The 23153-nt window shown below is 40.1% G+C and overlaps 1 protein-coding gene across 1 annotated transcript; it reads left to right on the top strand.

Moving 5' to 3' along the window:
* The first annotated feature begins 17642 nt into the window (after nucleotides 1-17642).
* On the top strand, nucleotides 17643-18279 carry LOC115507535 (ferritin heavy chain-like). Its single transcript, XM_032592136.1, has one exon. The coding sequence runs from the start codon at nucleotides 17726-17728 to the stop codon at nucleotides 18272-18274; it is 549 nt and encodes a 182-aa protein (XP_032448027.1). The 5' UTR covers nucleotides 17643-17725; the 3' UTR covers nucleotides 18275-18279.
* Nucleotides 18280-23153: the final 4874 nt, after the last annotated feature.

The following is a 23153-nucleotide window of genomic DNA, read 5'->3' as shown; positions in this document are numbered from 1 at the left end:
ATTATAGTAAGGCATGGAATCATAAGGAAAGTTTTATAAGGTTTATGTTTTTCCCCCAACTTGTTTGGAAAAACTTGCTACACTTGATTTTAGTGTAACAAAGTATCTACAGTCTCACCCAAGACATTCTGGACCTTTAGGCTAACTAATATAATTCCATCACATATATTTTAATTAAACATAATCACTATGTAGGGAAAGGTATGAGAAATTTCTATAGCGATTCTGTAGCAATTTCCATGTCCATGACAACAGAAGTAAAGATTTCCATGTTACTGAATACATATAAGTGTTTCAAAATGAATATATTAATACAGAGAGGCAAATAGCATATGATTTCAGTCATATGTTGAATTTAAGAAACAAAACAGATGAACATAGTGGGAGGGGAGGCAAAATAAGATAAAAATAGAGAGGGAGGCAAACCATAAGAGACTCTTAAATGCAGAGAACAAACTTGAGGGTTGCTAGAGGAGAGGTGGCCAGGGGATGGGCTAAATGTGTGATGGGCATTAAGGAGGGTACTTGTTGGGATGAGCACTGGGTGTTATATGTAAGTGGTGAATTGCTAGGTTCTACTCCTGAACCAGTATTACACTGTATGTTAACTAACTTGAATTTGGATAAATTTTTTTAAAAAGAAAAGAAATGGGCTCCATGTAGGAAAAATTATTTGGAGTTTAAGAACCTACCAAAAGGTGAAACAATTCAAATGTCCATCAACTGATGAATGGACAAGTAAAATATGGTATAGCCATAAAATGGAATATTATTCAGCAATAAAAAGAATGAATATTGATATGTACTACAACATGGATGAACCTCAAAAAGCATGTTAGTGAAAGAAACCAGTCACAAAAGACCATTTATTATATGAAACTTTTATATGAAATGTCCATCAGATGCAAATTTATAGAGGCAGAAAATGGATTAGTGGTTACTTAGGGCTAAGATGGAGGAAAATGGAAAGTGACTATTAATAGATATGATTTGGGAGAGGGGCGGTGATGACAATTAGATTATGGTGATTGCTGCACAACTTTGTATATATTTTAAAAACCACTGTAGACTTAAATGGGTGAATTTTATGGTATATAAATTATATCTCAATAAAGCTGCTAAAATATTACAGAAAAAATACATATACTATTGGCTAATAATTCATTTGCAACTTTTATCTATCTATATTTATTTATTTATTTTTGAGAGAGAGAGATCATGAGTGAGTGAGGGGCAGAGAAAGAGGGAGATAGAGATAGCCAGAGAATCCCACACAGGCTCCATACTGTCAGCACAGAGCCCAAAGTGGGGCTCGAGCTCACCCCATGCAGGGCTTGAACTCTTAACAGTGAGACCATGACCTGAGCCGAAGTTGTATGCTTAATCAACTGAGCCACCCAGGCACCCCAGCAACTAGTTTTATCTTGGTCATATGTATATTTTTCAGTAAAAAAGTGAAGAGAAACAGAAACTTGAGCCATGAGATCAAAGGCAACGTCTGCTATAATCATTCAGCTTTTCACACAAAGCTAGACATTTAGTCCTAAATAGTTATTTACTTATTTTTGAGAGAGAGAGAGAGAGACAGCACGTGAGTAGGGGAGGGGCAGAGAGAGAGGGAGATACAGAATCCAAAGCAAGCTCTAGGCTCTGAGCTGTTGGCACAGAGCCTGATGCAGGGCTCGAACCCACAAACTGTGAGATTATGACCTGAGCCGAAGTCAGATGCTTAACTGACCAAGCTACCCGGATGCCCCCAGTACAAAATAGTTACTGATTAGATAAATGGTGTGTTCACGCTGTTCTAACTCAGTATTCTCTATCTGTATTTGAGAATTCCATGGATCTGTTCTTGTGTTTACATCTAAATTAGAAATTACTTATAAGTATTCTCAAGATAATTTTGATTTCTTCATAGCTCAATACAGCCACACAAACTCAGAGTCCACATTTGCATGTGTGCTCTGAGTCAGGCTGTGTGTGACTGCTTTTAGATCGGTATGTCCTAGTGTAAAAAAGACAATTGTCCCATGTCCACCCTTATAGTCACATCAACTTATTTTACCATCCATAAGACTAAATGGTGACTAGGAAATAAAAAATAGTTGGATAGAATGAAACTTCAGTACCTTTAGTTATTAAAGTTATTGAAACTTTTAACGGTACTTCATAAAATGAACAAACTGAACCAAAATAAAGTATTTTAACATAGACAGACATATTTAAATAATAGCTTCCACTATCTGAAAGCAAAATTACATTATGAACTATCATATGAACTAAAGAGTGTCAGTCATTTCAATGAAGAGGACTGGTCAAGAACTGAGATGGTCTATGAATATGAGGGTCTACAGGCATGGTACCCAAAATGGAAACTGAATCTCAGTATATGGAGAAAAGAACTTATATCAATTCTCAGTGAGATATGATTATGTTTAAGAGAAAAAGCATAATCTGAAACATAATTAGAAATTCTTAATTGTAGGGGCACCTGAGTGGCTTAGTCAGTTAAGAGTCTGACTTCAGCTTACAGTTCTTGGATTTGAGCCCCTCACTGGGACTCTGTGCTGACAGCTCAGAACATGGAGCCTGCTTTGGATTCTGTGTCTCCTTCTTGCTCTGCTCCTCCTGTTCATGTTCTGTCACTGTCAAAAATAAATAAACATTTAAAAAAATTAAGAGTTTCTTAATTGTAATTTTATTATTTGCATATATTTATAAATTGTTTTATAGTTATAAAAGCATACCTTTAAGCATACAGATTATTATACCTAGTTTCAGGTTTATGCACACTTGAGTAAAATAATAATCTGTCATCATTGGGTGTATTCATTTTTTTTCCTTTAAAGGAAATATACTTTGAACACATATTTAACATCTACTCCCTCTCACTGTTTTAATTTGGATAGAATGAGACTAAAACTTTAAAAGGTTACTCACTCTTTTAATTAATATTTTTGAGCACCTACTATGTGAAATTTAGTGTTAAAAAAAAGTTAAACCGTCTTTGTTCTAAAGGAACTTATGGTACAGCTAAGCTTTCCAAACTACCTAGAGAAGAATCCAGTTCAGAGAGTCACTCTCTATTTACAAGATGTGTGCTTGCGCATGTTAACATACTCTTTAATTCATGATGTCTTTACCTATAAAATATGGGTGTAAAATATGGGTTGATACATCACTTTTCACTACCCCTTGCTACCCCTTATTTGTTATCCATATGCATGCACACACACATACGTATGTAGACACACATACACACATATGCATTTTTATACACATGTGTATATACATACAAACATATGTATATACATATATATGTGTATTGAAAGTGAGATAAAGCACGAATTGCTGCTACCTATGGTCAGTTTCTCTATGAATGCATCATAGAACTTAATGCATGTATTAATTTTTAAAGAAGAGATTATGAGAGGATTGAGGGAAGATGGCAGCGTAGGAGGACGCTGGGCTCACCACGTCCTGCTGGTGACTTAGATTCCACCTACACCTGCCTAAATAACCCAGAAAACTGCCATTAGACTAGCAGAACGGATTCCCTGGAGCCAAGCGCAGAGAGGCCCACAGAAGAGGGTAGGAAGGGCAGAGAGGCAGTGCAGGCAACACGGACTGGTGGGAGGGAGCCGGGGCAGAGGGGCAGCCCACCGGCCAAGCAGAGCCCCTGAGTCTGGCTGGCAAAAGCGGAGGGGCCGGACGGAGTGTGTTCTGACAGCAAGCGGGACTTGACTTCTGGAAGGTTATAAGCTAATAGCTCTGCTCGGAGAGCGGGAGGGCTGGAGGAAAACGGGAGGGAGAGTTGTTGAGCCCTGGACAACAGAGCTCAGCTTGGTGGGGAACAAAGGCACTCGCCAGCACCATCTCCCTCGCCCATCCCCCAGCCAAAATCTCAAAGGGAACTGGTTCCTGCCAGGGAACTTGCGTGCACTGCACAAACACCCAATGCTGTGCTTCTGCGGATCCATCCCTCCGGTGGCGGGTCTGACTCCCTCCCGGTGCTGCAGGGCCCCTCCCCGAAGCGGATCACCGAAGGATAAGTGAGCTGAGCCTGCCCCTCCTGCCCCTGTGCACCTTGCGGATCCACCCCAGCTAATACGCCAGATCCCCAGCACCATAAGCCTGGCAGCGTGCAAGTAGCCCAGACGGGCCACGGCACCCCACAGTGAATCCCGCTCTTAGGAGAGGGGAAGAGAAGGTACACACCAGTCTCACTGTGGCCCCAGCGGTGGGCTGGGGGCAGACATCAGGTCTGACTGCGGCCCCACCCACCAATGCAAGTTATTCAAGACAACACAGGGGAAGTGCCTCGCAGTCCCACACTACTCCAGGGACTATCCAAATTGATGAAACAGAAGAATTCCTCAAAAGAATCTCCAGGAAATAACAACAGCTAACAAACTGATCAAAAAGGATTTAAACAATATAACAGAAAGTGAATTTAGAATAATAGTCGTAAAATTAATTGCTGGGGTTGAAAACAGTATAGAGGAGCGCAGAGAATCTCTTGCTACAGGGATCAAGGGACTAAGGAACAGTCAGGAGGAGCTAAAAAATGCTATAAACGAGCTGCAAAATAAAATGGAAACAACCATGGCTCGGATTGAAGAAGCAGAGGAGAGAATAGGTGAACTAGAAGATAAAATTATGGAAAAAGAGGAAGCTGAGAAAAAGAGAGATAAAAAAAATCCAGGAGTATGAGGGGAGACTTAGAGAACTAAGTGATGCACTAAATAGAAATAATCTACACATAATTGGTATTCCAGAGGAGAAAGAGAGAGGGAAAGGTGGTGAAGGTGTACTTGAAGAAATCATAGCTGAGAATGTCCCTGATCTGGGGAAGGAAAAAGGCATTGAAATCCAAGAGGCACAGAGAACTCCCTTCAGACATAAGTTGAACTGATCTTCTGCACGACATATCATAGTGAAACTGGCAAAATACAAGGATAAAGAGAAAATTCTGAAAGCAGCTAGGGATAAATGTGCTCTAACATATAAAGGGAGACCTATAAGACTTGTGACCGATCTCTCTACTGAAACTTGGCAGGTCAGAAAGGAATGGCAGGAAATCTTCAATGTGATGAACAGAAAAAATATGCACTCGAGAATCCTTGACCCAGCAAGTCTGTCATTTAGAATAGAAGGAGAGATAAAGGTCTTCCCAAACAAACAAAAACTGAAGGAATTCGTCACCACTAAACCAGCCCTACAAGAGATCCTAAGGGGGATCCTGTGAGACAAAGTACCAGAGACATCGCTACAAGCATGAAACCTACAGACATCACAATGACTCTAAACCCATATCTTTCTATAATAACACTGAATGTAAATGGACTAAATGCGCCAACCAAAAGACATAGGGTATCAGAATGGATAAAAAAACAAGACCCATCTATTTGCTGTCTACAAGAGACTCATTTTAGACCTGAGGACACCTTCAGATTGAAGGTGAGAAGATGGAGAACTACTTATCATGCTACTGGAAGTCCAAAGAAAGCTGGAGTAGCCATACTTATATCAGACAAACTAGACTTTAAATTAAAGGCTGGAACAAGAGATTAAGAAGGGCAGTATATAATAATTACAGGGTCTATCCATCAGGAAGAGCTAACAATTATAAATGTCTATGCGCCGAATACAGAAGCCCCCAAATATATAAAACAATTACAAACATAAGCAACCTTATTGATAAGAATGTGATAATTGCAGGGGATTTTAACACTCCACTTACAGAAATGGACAGATCATCTAGACACACGGTCAATAAAGAAACAAGGGCCCTGAATAATACGTTGCATCAGATGGACTTGACAGATATATTTAGAACTCTGCATCCCAAAGCAAAAGAATATACTTTCTTCTTGAGTGCACATGGAACATTCTGCAAGATAGATCACATACTGGGTCACAAAACGGCCCTTCATAAGTATACAAGAATTGAGATCATACCATGCATACTTTCGGAACACAATGCTATGAAGCTTGAAATCAACCACAGAAAAAGTCTGGAAAACCTCCAAAAGCATGAGGGTTAAAGAACATCCTACTAAAGAATGAATGGGTCAACCAGGCAGTTAGAGAAGAAATTTAAAAATATATGGAAACAAATGAAAATGAAAATACAACAATCCAAACGCTTTGGGATGCAGCAAAGGCATTCCTGAGAGGAAAATACATTGCCATCCAGGCCTATCTCAAGAAACAAGAAAAATCCCAAATACAAAATCTAACAGCACACCTAAAGGAAATAGAAGCAGAAGAGCAAAGACAGCCTAAATCCAGCAGAAGAAGAGAAATAATAAAGATCAGAGCAGAAATAAAAAATATAGAATCTAAAAAAACTGTAGAGCAGATCAATGAAACCAAGAGTTGGTTTTTTCAAAAAGTAAACAAAATTGAGAAACCTCTAGCCAGGCTTCTCAAAAAGAAAAGGGATGACCCAAACAGATAAAATCATGAATGAAAATGGAATTATTACAACCAATCCCTCAGAGATACAAGCAATTATCAGGGAATACTATGAAAAATTATATGCCAACAAACTGGACAACCTGGAAGAAATGGACAAATTCCTAAACACCCACACACTTCAAAAACTCAATCAGGAGGAAATAGAAAGCTTGAACAGACCCATAACCAGCAAAGAAATGGAATCAGTTATCAAAAATCTCCCAACAAATAAGAGTCCAGGACCAGATGGCTTCCCAGGAGAGTTCTACCAGACATTTAAAGCAGAAATAATACCTATCTTTCTCAAGCTATTCCAAAAAATAGTAAGGGAAGGAAAAGTTCCAGACTCATTCTATGAAGCCAGTATTACTTTGATTCCTAAACCAGACAGAGACCCAGTAAAAAGAGAAGTACAGGCCAATATCCCTGATGAATATGGATGCAAAAATTCTCAATAAGATACTAGCAAATCGAATTCAACAGCATATGAAAAGAATTATTCACCATGATCAAGTGGGATTCATTCCTGGGATGCAGGGCTGGTTCAACATTCGCAAATCAATCAACGTGATACATCACATGAATAAAAGAAAAGATAAGAACCATATGATCCTGTCAATCGATGCAGAAAAAGCATTTGACAAAATTCAGCATCCTTTCTTAATAAAAACCCTCGAGAAAGTCGGGATAAAAGGAACATACTTAAACATCATAAAAGCCATTTATGAAAACCCCACAGCTAACATTGTCCTCAATGGGGAAAAACTGAGAGCTTTTTCCCTGAGATCAGGAACATGATAGGGATGTCCACTCTCACCGCTGTTGTTTAACATAGTGTTGGAAGTTCTAGCATCAGCAATCAGACAACAAAAGGAAATCAAAGGCATCAAAATTGGCAAAGATGAAGTCAAGCTTTCATTTTTTTGCAGATGACATGATATTATACATGGAAAATCCGATAGACTCCACCAAAAGTCTGCTAGAACTGATACATGAATTTAGCAAAGTTGCAGGATACAAAATCAATGTACAGAAATCAGTTGCATTCTTATACACTAATAATGAAGTAACAGAAAGACTAATAAAGAAACTGATCCCGTTGACAATTGCACCAACAAGCATAAAATACCTAGGGATAAATCTAACCAAAGATATAAAAGATCTGTATGCTGAAAACTATAGATAGCTTATGAAGGAAATTGAAGAAAATATAAAGAAATGGAAAAACATTCCGTGCTCATGGGTTGGAAGAATAAATATTGTTAAAATGTCAATACTACCCAAAGCTATCTACACGTTCAATGCAATCCCAATCAAAATTGCACCAGCATTCTTCCTGAAGCTAGAACAAGCAATCCTAAAATTCATATGGAACCACAAAAGGCCCCAAATAGCCAAAATAATTTTGAAGAAGAAGACCAAAGCAGGAGGCATCACAATCCCAGACTTTAGCCTCTACTACAAAGCTGTAACCATCAAGACAGCATGGTATTGGCACAAAAACAGACACATAGACCAATGGAATAGAATAGAAACCCCAGAACTAGACCCACAAACGTATGGCCAACTAATCTTTGACAAAGCAGGAAAGCACATCCAATGGAAAAAAGACAGTCTCTTTAACAAATGGTGCTGGGAGAACTGGACAGCAACATGCAGAAGATTGTTCACACCAATCACAAAAATAAACTCAAAATGGATAAAGGACCTGAATGTGAGACAGGAAACCATCAAAACCCTAGAGGAGAAAGCAGGAAAAGACCTCTCTGACCTCAGCCGCAGCAATTTCTTACTTGACATACCCCCAAAGGCAAGGGAATTAAAAGCAAAAATGAACTACTGGGACCTTATGAAGATAAAAAGCTTCTGCACAGCAAAGGAAACAACCAAGAAAACTAAAAGGCAACCAACGGAATGGGAAAAGATATTTGCAAATGACATATCGGACAAAGGGCTAGTATCCAAGATCTATAAAGAGCTCACCAAACTCCACACCTGAAAAACAAATAACCCAGTGAAGAAATGGGCAGAAAACATGAATAGACACTTCTCTAAAGAAGACATCCGGATGGCCAATAGGCACATGAAAAGATGTTCAACGTCGCTCCTTATCAGGGAAATACAAATCAAAACCACACTCAGATATCACCTCACGCCAGTCAGAGTGGCCAAAATGAACAAATCAGGAGACTATAGATGCTGGAGAGGATGTGGAGAAGCGGGAACCCTCTTGCACTGTTGGTAGGAATGCAAATTGGTGCAGCCACTCTGGAAAACAGTGTGGAGGTTCCTCCAAAATTAAAAACAAACCTACCCTGTGACCCAGCAATAGCACTGCTAGGAATTTACCCAAGGGATACAGGAGTACTGATGCATAGGGGCACTTGTACCCCAATGTTTATAGCAGCACTCTCAACAATAGCCAAATTGTGGGAAGAGCCTAAATGCCCATCAACTGATGAATGGATAAAGAAGCTGTGGTTTATATACACAATGGAGTACTACGTGGCAATGAGAAAGAATGAAATATGGCCCTTTGTAGCAACGTGGATGGAACTGGAGAGTGTGATGCTAAGTGAAATAAGCCATACAGAGAAAGACAGACACCATATGTTTTCACTCTTATGTGGATCCTGAGAAACTTAACAGAAACCCATGGGGGAGGGGAAGGAAAAAAAAAAAAGAGGTTAGAGTGGGAGAGAGCCAAAGCCTAAGAGACTCTTAAAAATTGAGAACAAACTGAGGGTTGATGGGGGGTGGGAGATGGGTATTGAGGAGGGCACCTTTTGGGATGACCACTGGGTGTTTTATGGAAACCAATTTGACAATAAATTTCATATACTGAAAAACAAAAGAAGAGATTATATAGAACATAGAAAAGCAGTTAGCTACAAAACAATGCAAATACAAGTTTATAGAACAAGTTTTTATATTAATACCTATAAAAATACCTAGCATAAAAAAGGTGATCAGTAAAAATACACAAATGAATAAATGAGAGCTAATCACTGATACTAAGTAAGAACTTCTTGTCTAGGAGTGCCTGGCTGGCTCAGTCGGAGGAGCATGTGACTTTTGATCTCAGGGTTGTGAGTTTGAGCCCCACGGCGGGTGTAGAGATTACTACAAAAAATAAATTAAAAAAAAAAGAACTTATTGCCTACTACTAGATGTGTAACTATTCTGTAACATTTTAAAACGATGACAGGAGTTCAAAGTCAAAACAAATAGTTTTCATAGAGTATAACACTGGAACTTTTATTTGTTGATTCTGCATGTGTTATGAATAATACTGTGATGGTTGCTTCTATATGTCAACTTTACTGGGCCATAGAGTACCTAAATATTTGGTCAAACATTCTGGGTGTATCTGTAAGGGTGACATTTTAATTGGACAAGGATGACCTTTCTCATCCCTTCTATTCAATAAAGTACTGGGAGTCCTAAGCAGATCATTCAGTCAAGAAAAAGAAATACAACACATCGAAATTGGAAGGAAGAAGTAAAACTGTCTCTATTTGCAGATAACATGATATTATATATAGAAAACCCTCCCAGTGCCTGTGTAGCTCAGTTGGTTAAGCATCCGACTCTTGACTTCAGCTCATGTCATGATCTCATGATCTCATGATCTCATGGTTCATGGGATTGAGCCCTACCTCGGCTGGTTTGGGATTTTCTGTCTCCCCCTCTCTGTCCCACCCCTGCTCATGCATGCACATGCACTGGGGCTCTCTCTTTCAAAATAAATATATAAACATTTAAAAGAAATAGAAGAAAACCCTAAAGACTTCAGCCCAAAACTGTTAGAACTAATAAACAAATTCAGTAAAGCTGCAAGACACAAAATCAATATACAAAAATCAGTTGCATTTCTATACACTAACAACCACCTATCAGAAAGAGAAATTAAAAACAATCCCATTTGTAATTGTAACAAAAATAATAAAATACTAGTAATAAATTTTACCGAGGAGGTGAAAAATCTATACAATGAAAACTATAAGACATTGATGAAGGAAACTGAAGACACAAATTAATGAATAGATATTTCATGCTCACAGACTAGAAGAATTAATATTTTTAAAATGTCCATACTCTTTGAAGCAATGTAGATTCAGATTCAAGGTAGTTCCTATCAAAATTCTAATGGTATCTTTAACAGAAGTAGAATAAACAATCCTCAAATTTGTATGGAAACACAAAATAACTCAATCAGCCAAAGAAATTTTGGAAAAGAATAACAAAGCTGGAGGTACCATGCATTCTGATTTCATATTGTTTCACAAAGCTATAGTAATCAACACAATATGGAATTGGTATAGACACATAAATCAATGAATCAGAATACAGAGCATAGAAATAAGCCCATAAATAAATGGTCAACTAGTTTATGACAAATGAGGCAAGAATATACAATGGATAAAGAATAGTCACTTCAATAAATGGTGTTGGAAAAATTATACAGTTACACACGAAAGAAACTGGATCCCTATCTTAAACCACACACAAAAATCAACTCTAATTGGATTAAAATTTGAATATAAGAACTGAAACCATCAAATTCCTAGAAGAAAACATAGGGGGTAAGTTTCTTGACATTAGTCTTAGTAATGACTTTTTGGATTTGACACCAAAAGCAAAGGCAACAAATTAAAAAATAAACAAGAGGAACCATCAAGCTAAAAAACTTCTGCTTAGCAAAGGAAACAGTTAACAAAATGAAAAGGCAATGTATGGAATTTTCTTTAAAAAGAAAATAGTTGCAAATCATCTCTCTGATAAGGGACTAATATCCAAAATATATAAAGAACTCATACAATTCAGTAGGAAAAAACCGATTTAAAAAATTACAGAGAAACTGAATAGAAATTTTTTCCAAAGAAGACATCCAAATGGTCAACAGGTACATGAAATGATATTCAACATCATTCATAATGAGGGAAATGTGAATCAAAACCACAATGAAATGTCATCTCATACCTGTTAGAATAGCTATCACCAAAAAGACAATAATAAGAAATAATAAGCACTGGTGAGGTTGTGGAAAAAAGGGACCCTTGTGCACTGTTGGTGGGAAGGGAAATTCGTACAGCCACTTTGGAAACTAGTATGGAGATTCCTTTACGAATAATAGTATGGCAATTCCTCAATAAACTATAAATAGAACTACTCATATAAATACTACTATGAACTACTAAATACAATATGAACTACTAGTAATAAAAATAGAACTAGATCCAGTATTTCACTTCTGGGTAAATATCCGAAGAACCTGAAATCACTATCTCAGAAATATATCTGCACCTTCATGTACTGAAGCATTATTTATAATAGACAAGGCATGGAAATGACCTTAGTATCCATCAATGGATGAATAAAGAAATTGTAACATATATACAATGGAATATTATTTAGCCATAAAAAAGGGAGAACCTGCCAATTGTGGCAGCATGGATGGACTTTGAGGGCATTATGCTGAGATAAGCCAAACAGTGACAAATACTTTATGATTTCACTTATAAGTGGAATCCAAAAAACCCAAACCCACAGAGAACATATTGGTGGTTGCCAGAGATGGGGGGTGGTGATGGGGAGTAGAGGAAATGGGTAAAGGTGGTCAAAAGATAAAAATGTCCAGTTGTAAGATAAATATGTTTAGGGGATGTAATGTACAGCATTGTGCCTACAGTTAACAATACTGTATTGTATATTTCAAAGTTGTTAAAAGAGTAAATCTTAACAGTTCTTATCATAAGACAAAAAAATTGTAACTGTTTGAAGTAATTAGTGTTAACAAACTTATTGTGGCAATCATTTGGCTATATATATGTATATGTGTATATATATATATATGTGTGTGTATATGTATGTATATATATATATATATATATATATATATATATATATATATATAAAATCATTATGTTGTACATCTTGGACTAATACAATGCCTATATGTCTCAGTAAAACTGAAAAAACACCTTGCCTTAAAAAATTTTGAATTGGTAGATTGGGTGAGTCTCACCCCTGGGAGGGCAATCAGCTGAAGGCCAGAAAAGATCAAAAAAGCTGACCCTCCCTTGAGTAAGAGGGAAATCCTCCTCCCTGACTTCCTTCAATCCGGGACATTAGTATTTTCTAGCCTTCAAACTTAAACTGAAAATCAGTTCCTCATGGTTCTTAATGCTGCTGGCCTTTGGACTCACACCACCATCTCTACTGAATCTCCAGTTTGCTGACTGTAGCTCCTGGGATTTGTCAACCTCTGTAATTGCATGTACCAATTTCTCCCCCATCCCAATTAATTAATTACTGTAGTTAGTTTTAATTTAAATTCCAGTTAGTTAACATACAGTGTAATGTTATTTTCAGGTGCACAAGTTTGTGATTCAACACTTCCATACAAGCCAAGTTCTTATAATTAGGTGTATATGTGTATGTGTATATATATATATATATATATATATATATATATATGTACGTATATATATATGTACATACACACATTCATATATACATGTATTCTGTTTTTCTGGAGAACCCTAACACAGATACTGACTAGAAACATTTCATTTATGGTCCTATAATCATATTTTTTAAAAACATGATCTTCTCTAGGGGCACTTGGGTAGCTCAGTTGGTTAAGTGTCCAGTTTCAGCTCAGGTCATGATCTTGCAGTTTGTGGCTTCAAGCCCCACATCAGGCTCTGTGCTGACAGCTCAGAGCCTGGAGTCCCCTTTGGGTTCTGCATCTCCCTCTCTGCCCCTCCCCTGCTCATGCTCTTTCTCTTTCTCTCTCTCTCTCTCTAAAATAAATAAATATTTAAAAAAATTAAAAAAAAACATAATCTGCTCTAAAGTTTTTCCATTCTATGTTTGTATTTAATTTTATATTCCTACTAAAGAAAAAAAATGGATGGAATGTTTTTGTTTATACAGATACATATTTTCTTTGTGGAAATTTGAGGTTCTAGTCCATGCTTATTTGTTGATTTTCTCTTAGAAGAGTCTTATGTTTCTCTTAGTTATATATTTTACTGTTACTTACTTTCCTAGGAGGTAATGATGAGGGATGAAATATCTGAGATACACTCTTAGCACCCCTTAGTACATGGTACACATAAAACTATTCAATGACATTATTATTTTAAATATTTACAGAGTCAAATTGTAGGGTTAATTTCATTATTAAATATTGGGAATATAATAAGGAAATATTCCACAAAATCAAGACCGCTTTAAATAGATTCTTACAGTGAAGTCTACAATGGAATCACACAAGGAAATTTTGCAAGTCTACAATTCTATGAAGACAAAGCACTTGTGTTAAGCAAATATAGAATAAAATTTTATATCATTGAGAACTGATCATGTAGTTCTTTTCCAGTTCTAGTGTGTGATTTTCTCATTAAAATCAACTTATTGTATGGCCAACTAATCTTTGGCAAAGCAGGAAAGAATATCCAATGGAATAAAGACAGTCTCTTCAGCAAGTGGTGCTGGAAAAACTGGATAGCGACATGCAGAAAAAATGAACCTGGACTACGTTCTTACACCATACGCAAAAATTAACTCAAAATGGATGAAAGACCTAATTTGAAGACAGGAAGCCATCAAAATCCTCTAAGAGAAAGCAGGCAAAAACCTCTTTGATCTTGGCCACAGCAACTTGTTACTCAACATGTCTCTGGAGGCAAGGGAAACAAAAGCCAAAATGAACTATTGGGACCTCATCAAAATAAAAAGCTTCTGCACAGTGAAGGAAACAATGACCAAAACTAAAAGGCAATTTACAGAATGGGAGAAGATATTTGCAAACGACATATCAGATAAAAGGTTAGTATCCAAAATTTATAAAGAACTTACCAAACTCAACACCCAAAAAACAAATAATCCAGTGAAGAAATAGGCAGAAGACATGAATAGACACTTCTCCAACGAAGACATCCAGATGGCCAACTGACATATGAAAAAATGCTCAACATCACTCATCATCAGGGAAATACAAATCAAAACCACAATGAGATACCACCTCACACCTGTCAGAATGGCTAACATTAACAACTCGGGCAACATCAGACATGGGTGAGGATGTGGAGAGAGAGGATCTCTTTTGCATTGTTGGTGGGAATGCAAGCTGGTGCAGCCACTCTGGAAAACAGTAGGGAGGTTCCTCAAAACACTAAAAACAGAACTACCCTATGACCCAGCAATTGCACTACTAGATATTTATCCAAGGGATATAGGTATGCTGTTTTGAAGGGGCACATGCACCCCCATGTTTATAGCAGCACTATCAACAAGAGCCAAAGTATGGAAAGAGCCCAAATGTCCACAGATGGATGAATGGATAAAGATGTGGTACACACACACACACACACACACACACACACACACACACACATACACAATGGAGTATTGCTTGGCAATCAAAAAGAATGAAATCTTGCCACTTGCAACTATGTGGATGGAACTAGAGAATATTATGCTAATTGAAATTAGTCAGGAAGACAAAAGTCATAGGACTTCACTCATATGAGGACTTTAAGATACAGAACAGATGAACACAAGAGAAAGGAAGCAAAACTAATATAAAAACAGGGAGGGGGACAAAACATAAGAGACTCTTAAATATGGAGAACAAACAGAGGGTTACTGGAGGGGTTGTGGGAGGGGGGATGGGCTAAATGGGTAAGAGGCATTAAAGAATCTACTCCTGAAATCATTGTTACACTATATGCTAACTCGGATGTAAATGAAAAAAAAATTAAATTAAAAAAATCAATTTATCAAGTAGACGGCGTTATTATTCCATTTCTTTACAGAATCAACAATTACCTTCTAGAGAGTTTTATACTGGGACATTTGATACTTGATTCTTTGCTGTCTTCATAAAAACTGATTATAAAATAGCATAAACTTCCAAAGAGGAATAAAAAGACCCCCCCCCCCAAGGTGCATCAGTTAGAGCCATTGGATTAATCCTTTCCGTGAAAATAGGCATTTTATACTAATTTTATTTGAGAGCAATTATAATAATGTGTCACTATCTTGTATCTGGAGAATGGAGGCCATGTTTGATTTTCTGTATATCTCCAAAATCAAACAGTGTCTGATATATATTTGGAGTACATAAATGGTTGTTCAATTAATGCACAAATTAGGTATAGATACCTACATTGATCTTATATTTTCCACTATAATATCCATGAATTCTAAGAATATGTTGTTTTTTTAAATTTCCATACAAATGTGTAATATCTTGTATGTATGCACTTGCAACAATAAGGGGGGAAAGATGGCAGTTTTGTGTTTGTTTGGTCTGCTTCTCTCCTAGGCTGCAAACCCCCTGGAACAGACACTTCTGTCTTTGTTACTAATGTATGCCCAAGTCACAAATCAGTGCCTGGGCTATATTAGATAATCAGTAAATATTTGTTGAATGAATGAATAAGAGGCAATTTGAAATCAGTGGTATTCCTTACCACTGTGGCTCATTCTGTAGAACATACCTGAGAGATTAAAAATAAATAAATAAAAGGCTTGCTGAGTGGCAATGAAAGTACAGATGAAGTTGGAGAGGAGGAACACAACCACATGGTTAGTAGTGCTTTCTTTAAGAATACACCTAGGTGAAGAAAAAAAAAGCACCCAGGTGGGGTGTCTGGGTGGCTCAGTTGGCTAAGTGGTGGACTCTTGATATCAGCTCAGGTCATGATCTCACCATTGGTGAGGATGAGCCCCACATCTGGCTCTTCACTGGCAGTGTGGAGTCTGCTTGGGATTCTCTCTCTGCCCTTCTGTTCGCTCTCTCTCTCAAAATGAATAAATCAACATTAAAAAATACTTATGAATGCACCTAAACCTTTTGTTTCCTGTGAGAGAAAAGAGAAATCTGAATTTACCCAGGAGGAAGGGAATTAGCAGGCCAGGTAAAACGGAGTGAGCAAATCCAGGATGTCAGTGAAGAGATCACTGACACTGTCCATATTGGGATCCAGACAGGGCAGAAGGAATGTGTTTTTAGGACTAAGCTGAAAAGTTTATGAAATGGGACAGAATAAAGGGAATGAGGAACAAGTGCAAAAACAGTGGAAGATCGAGAGGTAGAAAGACTCGCTGAGATTTTGGAGGTGCTGTTCTGCTGGCAGAAAAATCTGAACCTGACCACGAATAGGAGAGAAGTGAAGTCACTGAAACTAGTAAGGTCTAGGAAGTGAGTGAGGAGGCTATCAGAAGTGTCAACATCATGGATGTTGAGCCACAGAGGATAGCTGCCATCCAAATAAAGCCTTATGATACTAAATATACCAATGATACCACAAAAGCACCGTATTTAGTGCACAATCACATCAGGACAGTATTCATGTAAATTGTTCAAAGAAACCATGCATGTGATTAACTCAAAACCGTTGCACTTACATTCGTGAGTAACATTTTAAAATATTAAAATGCTCAGCACAGTGTCTCCCTGTTCTCCCTGTGTCACTTAGGCTCCTTAAAACCTAGAACAGCGCTCGAGCTCCACCCCGCCCGGGCCCCGCCCCCTAGCCCCTCCACAGTCCCGGGCCCCTTTCCCTCGGACCACAAAAATCCTTTAACGGATCCTCACCCCTCTCCCAACTCCTGGGTAATGGACGGACCTTCCAGTTCCAGCCCAGAGCTCCAGAGCTGCTAGGCCAGGAGTGATGAAACTATGAAATTAGATTGTGGTGATGGTTGCCTAACACCATGAATATACTATAAACCATGTAGATACTCACTTTCAAAAGGTGAATTTTATAGCATATGAATTGTATTTCAAGAGTTATTTTATGAATGTTTGAAAAAAACAGGTAAAAAATAAAAAATCCTGTGGTTTTTTCTCATGAAATATATTCACATATCACAGCAATATATTAAACTATATTAAATATATATTTAAAAAAGAGATAGTTTTAAAAATAGCTTCAAGACAGCGTGGAGCTGCTCTGGGCCTCGTGCCTCACTCAGGCACAGATGGCACGTTGAACACGGCGCCCCGCCCACCACCCCCTCCCTCGCCTTCGTGACCACGCCCCTTCACGTAACGGATTCGCGTAACGGATTCAAATCCCCACCTCCGGAGTAACGGACCTCATTCCAGCCGCATCTCGGAGACTGCCGCCGGGCCTGCCTGGTCGGCTACTCTGAAAAAGCGCCGGAGACCCGCCGCCACCGCCTTCGGCCTTGCCGCCCTCGCTTCTGAGCCGCCTTCGCCTTGGTGCCAGCGCCGCCAGCCATGGCCACCGCTCCGTTCTCTCAAGTGCGCCAGAACTACCACCCCGAATGCGAGGCCGCCATCAACAGCCAGATCAACCTGGAGCTCTACACCTCCTACGTGTACCTGTCGATGGCCTTCTACTTCGACCGCGCCAACGTGGCCCTGGAGAATTTCTCCAAGTTCTTCCTGCGCCGGTCCCACGAGGAGAGCCAGCATGCCGAGAAGCTGATGCAGCTGCAGAACCAGCGTGGGGGCCGCCTCCGCCTCCGCGACATCATGATGCCTGACCGCCACAACTGGGAAAACGGCCTCAACGCCATGGAGTGCGCCTTTCACCTGGAGAAGAGCCTGAACCAGAGCCTGCTCGACCTGCACCAGCTGGCCACCGACAAGAACGACGCCCATCTGTGCAGCTTCCTGGAGACCAACTACCTGCCCGAACAAGTCAAGGTCATCAAAGAGTTGGGGGGCTACATCACCAACCTGAGCAAGATGGGGGCCCCGGAAACCGGCATGGCAGAGTACCTCTTTGACAAGCTCACCCTGGGCAAGAGTGACAAGAACTGAGTTGGGACTGCCTTCCCATAGCCACAGGGTGCATGGTGACTTCCCCTGGTCACCATGCCGAGCATGCATTTTGCAGTATTGCACTTGCAAATCCAGTTTCTTCTTCCAGTTTTGCCATAAATAAATAAAGTTATTTCGTTTCAATAAAGTTATTTGGTTCCTAAAGAAATAAAGGTCCTCTGGGTGATTTGTGTGTGGAAATCTCTCACCTTTCCAAGTCTCTCCACCCACCCATGCCCTATCCACACACAGCTCAGGATCTCCCAAGGTGGAGGGAGAAGGTGGGAGGTGGATGGGACCCTGGAAAACACAAAAATCAATCTTCTCCTTATAAATGCTGAAGGTATATGAGGGTGGGGTGGAGTGGGGTGGGATGGATGGAGCCCTGGTGAATATGGGAGCCTGTGCCATGGTAAAAGTATAAAAACATGACCTGACAGTCACAGTTGGGGTTGCCTCTGGAGAAAGCAGAGGGAATGGGATTGGGGAGGGATTAAAATAAAGGGTTGTTAAATTTTACTAGAAAATCTTTAGTTTACTAATATAAGCAAATATTAATGTTTGTTAACATTTAAAAAAAATTTTTACACTTATTTTTTGAGAGACATAGAGCACAAGTTGGGGAGGGGCAGAGAGAGGAGACACAATCCTAAGCAGGCTCCAGGTTCTGAGCTGTCAGCACAGAGCCTGACACAGGTCTGGAACTCACAAACCGTGAGGTCATGACCTGAGTCGAAATCAGACGCTTAACCAACTCAGCCACCCGGGCACCACTAGTATTTGTTAACAGTAACTGGGGTGCAAGGTGGAGACCCCAGAAGCCAGCGTGGCAGAGTATCTCTTCAACAACCTACCCAGGGCAACGGTGATAAACTGAGCCTTAGACTGGCTTTCCCATAGACAAGGGAGTGAGTTTGTAGGTCACCAAACTGGACATGCTTATTGCCCTTACAAAACATCCAAATATATTTTTTTCCTTCAATTGTACCCTTCCATTAAAGTAACATGGTACACCCCCCCCCCCCAAAAAAAAATCAAAATTACCTTATTAGAAGGGCTAAAGAATGCCTGGACAAGACTGAAGCTCAAATTTGTGATATTGAATATGAAGTAGAATAAACCCCCTTGAAAGTTAAGCCAGTGGATCTGGCTGCTTTGAAGAACGTGGGGGAGAGTTGAAGCTGGGAGGCCAGTCAGGAGATATTACAGCCAGGCCAATGAAAGACACTGGTATCTGAACTGGAGCAGAGGCTCATGAAATGGAGACCAATTCTAGTTGGATTTGGATAAATCAATAGGATCTGCTCATGGATCAAAGGTGAAGAATGAGAAATGAGGAAAATAACATAGATTCTGATATTTGGACTTGAACACCTGGGTAGACAGTAGTGCTATTTATTAATTTGGGGACTTTTGCTGGAGGCATATCTGACATGGAAAGGTGGGAAAGCATATCATGTAAAATGTGAGATGCCCATTTTTTTTAGAATATAATTTATTGTCAAATTGGTTTCCATACAACACCCAGTGCTCATCCCAAAAACTGCCCCCCTCAATGCCCATCACCCACTTTCCCCTATCCCCCACCCCCATCTACCCTTAGTTTGTTCTCAGTCCTTAAGAGTCTCTTATGTTTGCCTCCCTCCCTCTCTATAACTTTTTTTCCCCTTCCCCTCTCCCATGGTCTTCTGTTAAGTTTCTCAAGATCCACATATGAGTGAAAACATATGGTATCTCTCTTTCTCTGCCTGACTTATTTCACTTAGCATAATACCCTCCAGTTCCATCCATGTTGCTGCAAATGGCAGGATTTCATTCTTTCTCATTGCCAAGTAGTATTCCATTGTATATATAAACCACATCTTCTTTATCCATCCATCAGTTGATGGATATTTAGGCTCTTTCCATAATTTGGCTATTGTTGAAAGTGCTGCTATAAACATGGGGGTACATGTGCCCCTATGCATCAGCACTCGTATGTCCTTTGGGTAGATTGCTACTTTTTTTTCTTCTTTTTTAAATATAATTCACTGAGATGCCTATTAGATATCCAAACAGAACTGTTATGCAGGTAGCTGGGAAAAAATAAACCTGAGCTCAGACGTGAAGTCAAGCTTAGAAATATACACATGGAGGGCGCCTGGGTGGCTCAGTCGGTTAAGCGTCCGACTTCGGCTCAGGTCATGATCTTGCAGTCCGTGAGTTCGAGCCCCACATCGGGCTCTGTGCTGACTGCTCAGAGCCTGGAGCCTGTTTCCGATTCTGTGTCTCCGGCTCTCTCTGACCCTCCCCCATTCATGCTCTGTCTCTGTCTCAAAAATAAATAAACTTTAAAAAAAATTAAAAAAAAATATACACATGGGAAGCACTATGACTGGGTAAATTCACCAGAAATAATGTAGAGACAGTATGGTACAGCCAGCCCCAAGCCCAGGGGATCTAACATTTAGAGAAGGATTTGAGGTGTTTGAACACCCAGATAGCTGCTGTCCCCACCTTGACCATTATCTTATTCTAAACTGTGGGGTCTAAGCTTAGGAATCCCCTGGGCTTACACCAATGGGTTAACAAGGCACAAAGAAATACAAAGTCAACAAAATGCTCACACCCGAGTTTGGGTAAACCAGATTGGCACTCCAAGAATAGGGGGGTGCAAAGACACCCTGAGAATAGGGAGGTGTTGCATCCACACGACTCCTGAAACAGAATCCTACGGGCACCAGTGACAGTCACAACAAAGTTTATTGCCATGAGAGGCAAGGCAAACTGATCGATCGGGACCGACACTCTTGACCAGAGTGCGGTCTCGAACAGCCGGGGTACAGAGTTTTTATAGCCGACCACATCGTCTTATTATCACCTGGGAACAGAACAAAGGAATAGTTCCCAGGTGGAAACAGTTCAAACAGGCCCTTGCCCCAATCCAATCAAGTGCTAATCCATCCCTTGATTGATAGGATAAGGCTGTTATCTCTTAACCTATAGTGTTAAAACAAAGCTGTTATTTCTTAAGGCTACAGGTTAGCCCTACCCTTACATTTCCCCCTTTTCTTGTCCGTGAATCAATCACTTGATTCATCTTTAGGAACTAAGGGGACATAGTTGGACCTAATCATCATAATTTTTATTTCACAAACTCGCCTCTTGACCCAAACTAAGTCTCCTAGTTGAAAGGGGTGGGGAAGAACAGGAAGATGGGTGAAGGCTTCTTTCAAGGCCTTAGTTATTTCCTTTTGTACAAGATGCAGGGCCATGAATGAAGCCAACAAGTGGTCCTGTTCTAGCTGTTCCTTTATGTCGTTCTCCTAGCCTTGGCAAGATAGGTGGAGGTCTGCCAAATAAAATTTCGTAAGGGGACAATCCCTTGATAAATAGAGTACAACACGCTTGCAAAAGGGCAAAAGGCAGAACATCAACCCAATTTTCGCCAGTCTCAAGGGACAATTTGGTTAAGGTCTCCTTTAGCGTCTGATTCATCCTTTCTACTTGACCCGAGCTCTGGGGTCTATATGCGCAATGTAATTTCCAATCTATTCCCAATGCTCTGGCTAGACCCTGCGATACCTGTGCTGTGAAGGCCGGGCCATTTTCCGATCCTATGCTCAGAGGCAGCCCGAATCCAGGAATTAGTTCATTTAATCATTTTTTAACTGTCACCGGAGCCGTTTCTGATTTAGTGGGGAATGCCTCAACCCATCCAGAGAAGGTGTCCACAAAAACGAGCAGATATTTGTATCTGTATTTCCCTGGCTTGATTTCAGTAAAATCTACTTCCCAAAACCCGCCTGGTTCAGTTCCTCTGTGTCTTTTAGCTTCTGAAACCTTATTTGCACCCTGATTTACTTGGGTGCAACTTACACATCTTTCAACCATCTCCTCAATCTCTTTTCCCAGCCCTTGTGCCCTGAACTTTTTCCACACCAATTTCGCCATCTTTGTTTTTCCCAGATGAGTCCCTTGGTGGAGCAGATGCACCATGCGTCGCCCAAGTGCCGTGGGTAAGAGTATCTTTCCTTCAGGATCCTGAAACCACTTTCGTCCTGGTATCATACTTCCTCCTTTTCTTCAAATCCACTCCAAGTCTTTAGGAGTGCAATTGGGCTCCGGTGGAAGCAGGGGATCCATCAAGATCGGTAGTGCCAAAGCACTTTTACTTTCAGTTAGGGCAGCTTCCCGGGCTGCCGTGTCAGCCAGGTGGTTTCTGACTGCCTCTAGGGAGTTGCCTTTTTGATGTCCCGGGCAGTGAATGATCGCGAGACTTGCAGGTTCCCAGATGGCTGTTAGAAGGTCTAGAATTTCGGCTTTATTTTTGATGTCCTTGTCCTCCGCCGTGAGGAGGCCACGCTCTTGATGGATGGACCCGTGCACATGCGCAGTTGCAAAGGCATAGTGGCTGTCCGTATAAATATTAACTGACTTGTTTTTACTGAGTTTGAGGGCTGTAGTTAGTGCGATGTGCTCTGCGCGCTGGGCTGAGGTTCCCGGGGGAAGGGTCATGTTGCCATAGAACCTCGCAGTCTGTCGTAACGGCAGCACCGGCATACCTTTGCCCTTGAAACAAAAACTACTGCCATCTGAAAACATGTTGATATCAGGATCCTGTAGGGGAATGTCCGTGAGATTGGAGTGGAGGGACAAAACTGTCGCTAAGGTCTCTGGGCAAGAATGTAGAGGGGACGTAGTCCTTCGGGCAGCAAAGTAGCTGGGTTTAAGGCTGCGGGGGCACAAAAACGTATCTGGGGCTGGTGGAGCAGCAATGCCTGATACTGAGTAATCCGAGCATTTGATAGCCACCGTTCTGGGGGAGCCCGCAGTAAGGCCTCCACTTCATGGGGCCCTGTAACAGACAACGTCTGTCCCAGGGTTAGTTTATCTGCGT

Source organism: Lynx canadensis, chromosome X (assembly GCF_007474595.2).
Source record: "Lynx canadensis isolate LIC74 chromosome X, mLynCan4.pri.v2, whole genome shotgun sequence".
Classification (NCBI taxonomy): domain Eukaryota; kingdom Metazoa; phylum Chordata; class Mammalia; order Carnivora; family Felidae; genus Lynx; species Lynx canadensis.
This window is presented reverse-complemented; position numbering and strand designations above follow the sequence as displayed.